We start from the raw sequence: 12111 nt of genomic DNA on the forward strand, positions 1-12111 counted from the left end.
CCAAAGCGCGCACCGTGCCGAACAACACGGGGTACACATTACGACAAAGCGAAAACAGATCTGAGAGCCGTACAGCGCAGCCGCTAAAAACTACACACGACAGGTTTTTTTTTATAACTAAATCAATTAACTTTGCGAGGGGGGGGGCGGCAAAACTCTGAAAAAAATATCCAGTTCGTAAAAATCAGATGGAGCAATGCAATTACTTCCTCCTTAAGATTCTCAATCAAACTTTTTAATTCAATGTTAGTTTTTACATTTTTACACAACGGGCATTTAGGAGGAACGATAACATTACAAGGACTCTCTCCTGAAGCCTCTCTCGTCGTGGCTAGCAGCTAACCTCGACGTCCGGCATTTAACTCCTGAGCACACGGTGGCTAGGAGATGTTCACTTCCTTGCCTGGTATACAGGAGGTCGTGGGTTCGAACCCAATCCTGACGCTTGCGTGTATATTTGGAGTTCGCATGTCTATCTCTCTCTTCCCCCCCGCCCCCCGTGGTCGCGTGGATTTTTCTCCGGGTCCTCCGGGTTTTCCACATCGGCATTTAGAATCAACATCACGCGTTTAGAGAATTTGCGCTGCTATACATTTCCACGCGATAAGCCAATTTGTTTCAGAAATCATCTGTGGCCTGGTCGCTACTGAGAAAGAGCTGTACAGCTCAGTGGACATCACCTCTGGTGAAATAAAATTTAAAAAAGTATCGTTTAGTTTACATGCCTGCCAACCCATACGGTTTACCCGTATTCTTGTACAGGGAAATTGAGTTTTCAGGTCCATACGGCGTACAGCCGTTTCAATACGGGCAAAAGACGTGTCTGTTTGTGTTTCTCCCTTGTGATGGGACTTTGTATGATGAACGTCGAAATTTATAAGGACCATTAAGGTCTTAATTTGTCTGTAATAAGGTAGGACACTGATAAGGGGGTGACAGGTATGTAGTGGTGAGTGTATTGGTTGAGAGTAATAGTGTTGGTGAGTGTACTAGTGATGAGTGTCTATTTATATTTTTTCCTTGTGATGGGACTTAAATTGTAGGATGAACGTTGAGATTTATAAGGATACGGGGTGACCAATAAGGACTGAATTAGCCTGTAATAAGGTAGGACACTGATAAGGGATTGACAGCTATGATTTAACATTGCAGCCATACGCAATACTGGCACGACTGTTGTGTTTTTATGAATGGCACTCGTGAGACGACACTGCCCCTTTAAAGGTGTGAGGCTGAGGGGGTGGGGGTTAAAAGGGGGGTGGAGGGGAGGGTGCGGGAGGGCGGGCGGGGTAGGGGCGGGGTAGGGGCGGGGGTGGAGGCTTGAAAGGGGGGGGGTGAGGAGGGGGCGGTTGCCCCTAGCGACTCCATGGCAACGAGACACGTAAACAATCCCCGGTCAGCGAACGAACCGAAACGGGAGTTCAAATCTCTCCACTTCATTTAATAGTTTTTGTCTGGGTTTTTTGTTGGTTTTAGCCGAGCGATACATTAACAATTAGTCGGTGGCGTCCCTCAGACGACAAGAGATCAAGATTGTACGAGACATACCGTGGGCCGCGCTTAAGCTGTCGCGTGAGAGAGGCGGACCATGACTGACGGGCAAGGGACGCGACTGGAGCTGGAGTCGGTGATTGGTTTCAACGGTAAGGAGATCGATTCTCGGTCACCGATATGAGCGGCGATCGATACCCGTTGTTCAGCCGGTGGTGGCGGGGGGTGTACCTTCTTTGCGTTCGACGGAGACTCGATGAAGAGGTCGCAGCGGCTGCAATGTCACATTGGGGGCGGTCAAGCCCACGTGGCGAATGAGATTGGCGCATGATCGGTGCTGGAGAGAGGCTTTTAGTTGGACGTGCCAACAAAGTTGAGACGTGCCAGCAAAGTTGAGACATGCCAGCAAAGTTGACGTTCTCATTGGCCTTTTCATCCGGCGGTGGAGAGATCGTGATACTGATAATAGTGAGGTGCACGTTTGGGATTGCACCGAAGCCAGAGAAGGAACCCATTGCGGATAAGACAACTTACACAGGTTAATGGCACCATTTAAATTGTTAGTAAATATATATATGGGTCTTGGGCAGAACGTGTTCTTGGCTACATTAAGAGTTGATGGACGATGGGCAAGAATCATAACGGAGGTGTGAGCCAAAAGAGAAGGACGCGTTCGAGAGGACCTCCGCCGAGAAGATGGAGTGATGGAATCGGGTGATGATGTGTGCAGGTGCTAAAGGTGGATTGAGAGGTGGCAAAGGCTTTGGGGTGGTTTTCATCGAGCAGTGGATTGACCATGGCTACTGTTGATGAGGATCATGGGAGATGGCGACAACTTTGGGGAGACCATCCGGCAGTGGATGGGCCATGGCTGATGATGATGGGGACCGTACAAGATAGTGACTTCAGGAGACTTTCACACATCAGTGGATTATTCGTGGCTGAATATGAATGAATCAAGAATGCAAGACTTCGTGTAGTCAAATAGATGATAATAGTAGGAACGCCTGAACTCTTGCACTCTGTGCAACATTTTAAAGTCACAAGTAATGCAGTAACAATATTCGCACGAATAGCTCATTGCACTGTTACAGTAATGATTCACAATTATGTATTGTCGTGAATAATAATACAGTACTCTATTGTAATCACAGCAATGCCAATGACTAAATCATCCCAAATGCACCCGACCTTGGAAGCTAAGCGGGCATGAGCCCTGGGAGTGCTCGAATGGGAGAGCATGCATAACAGGTGTTATAGGTAATCCGCGGTACGTTGTGGGCAGCAGAGGGCAGTGCAGCAAAAATCCATTATCCTACAAGGGTGAAGTATGGTCAAATAACCCGCGCGACGCGCACGCTTTAGGGAGGCCTTCGTCCAGCAGTTGATTGACACGTACATCCCGAACACAGTACATGTGCATGCATTCCATTGCTGTTTTTTTAATAACAAGAGTGCGGTATTGTTTTTTTATTATGTTTGTTTTGTTTTAAGTAATGAGCATTGTGTTCTCCTGATCATGAGTATCACAGAATAGGTCATGGTCTAACCCTTTCCGCTTCCGTCTAACCTGAAGTCCAAGGCCCATGGATTTCTTCAAGATATCTTAGAAAGCTTGGCATATCGTTAAATAATCGTCATTTTATAAATGTGAGCATTTAAATTAGGAAAATTAGCAAAATAACTATGGTGAGTGTGTTATGTATGTTATTTCTCTGCCAGTTATGATTGCGGGAAATTAATCCCCTACCTGCGCAGTGACCTACCAATCTGTCGTATGTGCAATGACCCACACTACCAGGGGCTTGGGGCACCCGCACACACAGTATGGAGATTACGTAATCAGACGGGGGACAGCATGGAGGGAGCAAGGGCAACTGAGGACAAAGTGTTATAGAGCCAGCCAAGGGGAGTTGGGGTCTTCGAGGACAGCTTGGGAGGGACGAGGAAACTGACCAGAGTTGTCAAGGCACCAAGCTTTGATGAATAGGTCGTGGCAAGGTGGACAATGGGATGCCCCAGGGGTCGTATGGCCCGATTTGCCAATGGGGATGAAAACATGGTGGGGACAGGGGGTGGTGTGGGAGATAATGGGTGATATCATGGAGGGTGTGGCTCGGGTAACAGGATTAAAGTATTCTATGGTTCTTTCGGTAAAGTCACATAGATAGAAAAAAGAATAACAATAAAATAATATTCACTTTATTTTCATTTAAATTTTTATTATTTTATTGGTATTCCTTTTTTTTTTATCTCCGTGACTTTACCGAAAGAACCATATAATATGAATTCCTGCAGTCACGAAAGTTGTAAGTCAAGGATTAAAGTAGAAGGAGAGTCCGTGAGGGAGGAGGCCCCGGGTGAGCGGTGTCAAGCCGCAGTGACGGCGCCGCGTGAGAGAGATACCGAACGGAGGAGGTTGGCGCGGGCCGACGGAGTGGGCGCGACAGCATGATAAGTGCGGAAGATTTGGAGTTGCCGGGTGGCAGGTGGATGGAGAGCAGACGAGTAGTGAATAATCATAGTGCCCTGTGGTGCCAGGGGGATGAAGTGAAGAGTACAAGAGAGCGGTCGAGTGTGGATGAGGATTTACGCATCACCGAATTAGCCGTGATACACTATATTCCTTTGCTGAAGTTATCGTCTCCAGATTGAAAACGAATTTGTTTCAAACTGCTTTTTGTGTTTAGTTTGTATTCCACAGATTGTATTTTCCAGAATGTCTCATTCCCAAGAGATAATTCAGCTATGCTCTATTAAATAAAGCAAAGTGAAAGTCTTTCCTGAGCTACTCGCTAAGTCAGACAAATGAATTGACTTTATATATTTTTAATTCTTCTCTTTTCGATAGTTAAACGGGTGCAAAACGAGTTAATTCTGTCTTAGATTTAAAGAATTGTGCAGGAATGGACACCTCCATTGGCGCTGTCACCGGCAATGTTTTGTGTCTTTAGTTGTTGTCCTTCCCCTGCACCTCCGATTAGCACGGTTGGCTACGAACGGTGTGAAAGAAGTTCAACATACATTGTTCGTGAGGTTAGAATAAAACTGCCCTACATTGAAAGAGAAGACTGCAAGTTGTCCTTGATAAATCGCGTTGGTCATTACATATTAATGCGCCACTAAGCTGACGAAAAGCTAATTTATGTTTCCCATCTCCTTTATTTAATGCTGAAATTAAATGTTAAGGGTGGTACTGACCTCAATCCATAATTTGCCTGTCCATGGTATTTAACATGTACGGATAGGATTTCACATACAAAGATCCCCAAGAGTGTGTTTTAAAAAAAAAATAATGTGGAAAGATAAACAAGGTTACTTGTGTTATAGTAAGGAAAGGTAGAGCTGCCAAAATAATTATTTCTGTTGAGTGACAATCGAAGAGCAGATTAGGGTTAGGTACCGGTTTGAGATGCCCATAGGCTATCACCTAATGAGCTAATGCTACTGGTTGTCATGATGACTTGTCAAGCATGATCATCGCTATTTAAAATAGCCGTATTATATGTTCAGCAATCATTGACTTTTCCTGTCCAATTCATCAGAATTCTCCACAGCTACATTTCCATAAAAGGACTAGTGCATGGCATGGAGTGTCAATGAATAATGTATCCTGAGCGCCACTATTATCTTATTCTTCTATCGAAAATTACATTGTACAAAACAGAGAGGAATTTAATAGCAAATTCAGGCAAACCATTACATTATACAGAGCCGTAATCTATATATATATAAAATCGCAAATCTGTCTGTCTGTCTGTGTGTGTGTCTGTGTGTCGCCGGACCATACGCAGTTTCATTGGACGGCGGTTGCCCCTGGCAACGAGTAGCGACGCATTCGCTGCCGGGTGGACGCCATTTTTAATTCCCGTTCAAAATATGCGCACGCATTTGTCGTATAAACTCGATATACCCAGCGTTGCCCGGGGGGAAAATACATTTAAAATCTTATGAAAACTTTCAAACATTACATACCAATGAAAAAACAACTGTGTAATTACTTTTAAACCCGATGCGCCAAGAATCGATTCTCTGAATCGCGCAAACGAATCGAATGTTGTAGATTCCTTTAGATTCCGACGATTCCCGTTTACTATAAGTTGCTTAAAGTCGATATAAACTGCTACGAACGGGAAATATCCGGCGTTGACCGGGGCAAAAATGTAATTAAAAACTCCAGAAAAAATAAAAAAATAAAATAAAAATGAAAATGAAACTCTATCATTCAAAATGTAAACCCCCAACATGCCAGGAATCGATTCTTTGAATCGCACAAAGGACTAATCGAAGGTTGTAAATTGCTTTAGGATCGCGCTTCCTGTTTAATATAAGTTGCTTATAGAGTTGATATGAACTGCTACGAATGGGAAATATCCGGCGTTGACTGGGGCAAAAATATAATGGTGAGGGCGGTTGTGAGTGGCGATTGTGAGTGGTGATTAGTGAGTGGTGAGGGGAGGTTGAGTGGTGAGGGTGACTGGTGAGGGTGAGTGGTGAGGGTGAGTGTTGAGGGTGAGTGGTGAGTGGTGATTGGTAAGGGTGTGATTGGTGAGGATGAGTGGTGAGGGAGAGTGGTGAGGGTGAGTGGTGAGGGTGAGTGTTGAGGGTGAGTGGTGATTGGTGAGCGTGTCATTGGTGAGGATGAGTGCTGAGGGAGAGTGGTGAGGGTGAATGGTGAGGGTGAGTGGTGAGGGTGAGTGGTGAGTGGTGATTGGTGAGGGTGTGATTGGTGAGGATGAGTGGTGAGGGAGAGTGGTGAGGGAGAGTGGTGAGGGTGAATGGTGAGGGTGAGTGGTGAGGGTGAGTGTTGAGGGTGAGTGGTGAGTGGTGATTGGTGAGGGTGTGAGTGGTGAGGGAGAGTGGTGAGGGAGAGTGGTGAGGGTGTGATTGGTGAGGATGAGTGGTGAGGGAGAGTGGTGAGGGTGAATGGTGAGGGTGAGTGGTGAGGGTGAGTGTTGAGGGTGAGTGGTGATTGGTGAGGGTGTGATTGGTGAGGGAGAGTGGTGAGGGTCAATGGTGAGGGTGAGTGGTGAGGGTGTGTATATATGTAAGGTTATTAAGAAATATATTTTTCACCCGGGCAACACCGATTACTTAAGCGAGTCTATATATATAAAATAGCTAATCTGTCTGTCTGTGTGTGTGTCTGTGTCGCCGGACCATACGCAGTTTCATTGGACGAAATGTGAGGGATTTGCGAGACACGATTGGTCCGTTTGGTTTTCCTAGCGCTGCGATTGGCCCGTTCATTGAGGCCGTGGCGGAGTAGCGCAGTTGGTAGCGCCCTCGCTTCCCATGCCAAAGGTCGCGGGATCGATCCCCGCGTCCTTCACAGGCGAATATATTTTTAAATCCTTTATATTAAGTTCGCTGCCACGCATATAAAGAATTTATAGTGAAAAACTTTGTTTTTACGAACGCGTCCACATGCAAACCACAAAATACAAAGCCTCCAACTCAGACAACACGTGAAGACCCGTGCAACGCCGGGTTTTACTATTTATATATATAAAAAAGGGAAATTTGTCAATGTGTGTCTGTTGAAAATGTTTAGCGTACTTCCCGACATGCAAAAAACGTAAAATTTGCCATGTGGGTACTTTCCAGAATGTACACCATGCAAAACTTATAAAAACATTACTTTTGTATTCTTTTGGGGGGGGGGCGCAATAATGCATATATTTTGCACGGCAAGTGAGCTGTGACGTCACATCTGTCATGTGACCCGCGCGTGCGGAAGCGTAACGCAGTGTGCCTGCTCATCACGCATCCCCCCCCAACCCTCCGTGAGTAAAGTGCCATACAAATGTTTTGCAGGTCTAAGACGTTGTTCGCGCAGCATTGCTTTATTATTCCTGTCGTTTACTGCCGTACGCACCGTTAAAGATGTGTGTCTGTAGCAAGCGCGTGTATGTGTACCTATGGACGTGGCGCGTGTGTGGGGCGAGCGGTAGTGTAGTGGTTAGTGCGCTGCGCTATGAACTCGGCGACCCGAGTTCGATTCCCACTTACTACCACCACCTGTGACGATCATTTGAACCGGTCCTGGGACTCCCCTAGGTCGACTCAGCCTCAAACGAGTAACCGTGGTGTGAACATCGCCACTGGGGAGACAAAGACGGCCGGGCGTCGAGAATCCAAGTCCCGGGCGAAGCCGGGTAGTTAAGCTAGTGAAAATATAATTCAGAGACTAAATATTGAATAACATTACATAAATATTTTATTGACACGATACAATGTCTTACTGTCTTCTTGGTTCTTTCGGTAAAGTCACGTAGAAGGGAAGTAATAAAATAATAAAAATAAAACATAATAAAATAATTCTCACGACGTTTCGGCCACAACGCAAGCAGCCATCCTCAGGTAAAGACCAGGTCTGTCGGGGAGACAGCGTCTGAATTCAGACTTTACCGAATGAACCAAGAAGATGAATCCCTGCAGTCACGAAAGCTTTAAATCGAAATGTAATATCTTACTGATTTATCAAATCTTAACATTCACTCATCTTTGCTGTACTACGTTTTCAAACACTAATTTGGATGAACCAGGTTACAGATTTTTTTTTACATTTATTGCAATTGCAAAGGAAAGCTGGGAGAAGGTGTTTCAATCTTTTTTTTCATTACCCGTAACCGCATGAAATAAAATAGTTAAATAACAGTTACTGGTTTGCTGCAGATAAACGATGTCTATTAATAAACAAAACATTCCATTTTCAACTGAGAAATGAAGGGAGCTGCTGCAGTGTAATGGTTAGTACACTGGACTTGCAATGCAGAGGTTGCGTTTCGACTCCATATCCCGGCGCAACAGTTGAAATAATTGGTTGGGAAAGTGTCTTGAATTCATCTGTCTCTGGCTACCGAGCACTAACCATTGGTACACCCACAGTTGAATGACATGTTGTAAGTGGTGGGGTGAAGTATGGGACAAGCCCACATTTCAAGGGGTCTGGTCAGGGTAGAAGAGTAGTAGATCGTATACCATCTAAAGCTCTCTCTAGTGGAGGCCCTTCTGTCAGCAATGGCTTGAATAAGAAAATAAATTGCAGGGTTGGCCATTACCTATTAACTAAGAAGCGAAGGCAAATGTACAACGTGATGGCTTAGGTCTCAGTACCATTGTACGTATGCACGTGCCAATCAGTGCATGACTAAAAATCCACTGGAAACAATTACCGGTTACTGACTTTTGGAACCGATTATATAAATTCCGAAAATGTCTATCGGTCTACCTATTATCTTTGAGCAATTCTACTTGATAACCATAGCGAGTACTAGGTGATTGTGTGAAAACAAATGTTTCCAAGCTGGCTTTAGGTATTGGTATTCCACAACACGAAATTTTGGTATAAAACGGTATTTGTTAATATTAGCGGTACTCTATTCACTAATTAAGATTTATATAGATGGTATGTGCATCTGTATTTTGGATGTGTGTGTGTGTATTTTTGTTGAGCAGGGCAGGTGCCATCCGGTCTGGTTTCCCATCCCGATTGTGAGCACTTGCTCTATCCACTGGGCTGTACTGTGGTCATCCGGAGCCTCAAGGGGGCCCGTCAGTCATTTCTGCATGGACATACCAACAACGTGTCTTGTCTGGCTGTGTCTAACAGTGGCCGCTATGTTGCATCCGGTCAAGTTACCTACATGGGCTTTAAGGTACGAAATATAAATCATTGGGGCGGAGTGCTGGTAAATTAGTTATTGCACTGAAGTACAAACCTGGCGACCTAAGATTATTACCAACCATGGCTAATATTATGGCAAATGATATCTGAACTTGTTCTGGTCCCCTCCTTCACCAACATACTCTGATTGAAAAATTAATATATTCTGATTGAAATCTGTTATCTTCATACATACAGTATTATTTTTTTTGTTGCTGAACATTTCCATTATTATTTCTAATTTTAGTTCACTGTCAAAAATTTGAATTCCTATGCCATTTAGTGAAGGCGGACCGAGATTAAATCAAGTCGAACTTAATGTTAAAACCCATAAACTCAAATTTTAGCTTGTTACACTTAATAACTCACACACACACTGTAATTTCATAATTTTCATCTTGGTCCACCTTTATTAATTTCCTGATATATACATATGCTGCTTTGTGTTAATTAGTAAAAGGAGCAGTTGTGTCTCTCCAGAATTCTTTTTTATTTGTCAACAAAAAAAGGAAGTCTCTTAATATCTACAAAAAGCCTTCTCAACATTAACGTGCGTAATTGTAATAATAGGGTTTTCCCCCTTTTTTCTGGTGACAAAACTGAAACCTTTTGCAAGGAATCATGTTTACATTAACCACAATACTTGCAGTCAGAATGCAAACAAAAAAACACTGATAATTCATGCATTGTCCTTGAAACTGATTGGTCCACACCAGAGACAGCTTTCTTTAGAGCCATAGTAACGGAAAATAGAATTGAGAAATCTCATTTGCATTCCACATGCACACAGTTCCTTGTACTTGAATTGTCTTTTGAATGCAGGCGGACGTTATTTTGTGGAATTTTGAGAAGCGTGAGCTACATGCCCGGCTCACTTTGCACAAGGTGAAGGTGGAAGCATTGGCCTTCTCACCGAATGACCTCTACTTGGCGTCCTTGGGAGGCCAGGATGATGGCAGGTATTTTTGTTATTTGGTGTTCATTTTTACTTACATTTAAATCCCCAAAAATAATCAATGATCTTGTCACCTAAAACTGAGAAAAATTACAACCAAACATTGAATATGTTAACTCTAAAATAGACAAGACACAGTATTAATCAAAATTGAAATGGCTTGAATAATTAAATTACCCCTTTGGAACAATGTGATGTGACAGGTTGTGAAGTCGGGTTAGCTTTTATCGCTAGATACTGACATTGGAACCAGATATACCAAATAAGTGTTGCAAATGAGACCGACTGTTCAGCTGTTATATCTCCCAATTAATCAATGACATTGGCCTGCATCATTCAATTTACTTCAAAAGAAAAAGAATGGTAGATAACCATGTAATCCAAGCCAAGCAAAAATGTGTATCTCTTTAAAGTGTGGTGATCTGGAACGTGACTAAGAAGGAAGCTGTGTGTGGCAATGCTGTTTCACTGCCAACGGCTGGCACCACAAACACCGTCCGCTTCACCAACACCAGCGACCTCTCCTTCATTACAGCTGGAAAGTGAGTATCACAGTAGCAATGCATACTACAAGCCTTGAAATGTTTTGTGTGTGAACATGTACTTCACGCGTGAATAAAATATTAAATGGATAAGTATATTGGCTTGGTCAGCTGATCATCTCCAATGATGACTGTGGGCCAGTTGTGAAAATTACACAGTTCTTCAGCAGAAGTAAGTCCACCCATGAGACAACCATTGTTTACTTCCCACAAATGATACATGTTTAGCATTCTGAGGGAGACAACGGGCTGAGTACACTCACAAGTGATATGTTCACTTATGACCTTGGAATTGAGTGCTCTTCAAGATTGTCGCCCAACTGGATCTGAACTCATGTAGCGCATACACTGCACTAAAGATACCGTATACTTTGTGTGTTTATGTATAGAATCTAGGTGTGTGGTTCTATGGCAGAGTTATTGCCTAACAATTAAATCCCTACAGCGGTTAAACCATTATCTGACTGAGTTCTGCATTGTATGAAGTAAACAGCAGAATCTGGTTACACAGCTGACTGACATTGGTCAAATGAGATTAAGAGCTCGATTTGTCGAGCTAGTTTCACTGTCATTCTGCCATTCCTTGGTGGAATGACTGCCAATTCCACAAAAATCGGATATATTCTGAGAAATATATTTAAGTTGCAGCCAATTTCAGTGTGTGCACTAGTAGTAAAGAGCTTAGGAAGCAATTCTTGATGGATCACCGCAAGATGAAGGTTGGTGTGCGATTATGGATTGGGAGTTAATTTGATCATCATCACCTGCAGCAGCAATGTCGTTATGATCATCATTTATTGTCATCAATCATCATCATAATCAACACTTATCTGCTTGTCACAAATTTGGAAAGTCACTTGTGCATTGGTGACTGCTGCAGACCATTGCATCAGGCTGCCAGTCACACAGCAGCAGAAGGCCATAACCCGGCATTATTTCCATGCTATTGCTGACTTCCTTGGAGAGGTAGACACAAGTGCCAATCATACCACACTCCTAGGTGACAGCTTCGTGAAGTGCAAAGGGTCCCATTCTGTAAATGTACCACTTGTGTTTTTATGCTCACCTCAATAACATGTAAACATTCCACTTTCATTTTAGCCTAATCAATCGTGGCTCATATAATAGACTTCACTGCTCAATATGGAGGGAGTGAAAGGCCCTTTGGTCACGGAACCTATTCCGTGCAGCTGTGCCCACAGAAGCATTACAATGATATCGCCACACATCCTATGTGATTGAGCATACAATTGTCATTTTAAAGGCACGCTAGTTCAAGCTTGTCAGATCTGAGGGCAGCTTAATCTAGGCCCAGCAGTACATCAATGGCATTATCATTGCGTGCTGTGTTCCACATTGTGAATAGAATCCCCTGCTCCAGGGAAATAACATCCATTGCACCATGCATCACAATGCAGCGAGGCAGGAGGTGCATGTACCAGCCATGACTATTT

At 43.6% G+C, this 12111-nt stretch overlaps 1 protein-coding gene across 1 annotated transcript in view; it reads left to right on the top strand.

The window, feature by feature from the left end:
• The first annotated feature begins 1374 nt into the window (after positions 1-1374).
• CFAP52 (cilia and flagella associated protein 52) overlaps positions 1375-12111 on the top strand; it is a 76494-nt gene continuing 65757 nt past the window's right edge. The window contains exons 1-4 of the mRNA XM_078611113.1: positions 1375-1643; positions 8953-9152; positions 9983-10119; positions 10529-10657. Of these exons, the coding sequence (XP_078467239.1) occupies positions 1589-1643; positions 8953-9152; positions 9983-10119; positions 10529-10657 (521 nt within the window). The 5' untranslated portion in view covers positions 1375-1588. The remainder of the gene's footprint in view (positions 1644-8952; positions 9153-9982; positions 10120-10528; positions 10658-12111) is intronic.

This window comes from Lampetra planeri, chromosome 35 (genome assembly GCF_965212315.1).
Source record: "Lampetra planeri chromosome 35, kcLamPlan1.2.h2, whole genome shotgun sequence".
In the NCBI taxonomy this organism is placed as follows: Eukaryota; Metazoa; Chordata; class Hyperoartia; order Petromyzontiformes; family Petromyzontidae; genus Lampetra; species Lampetra planeri.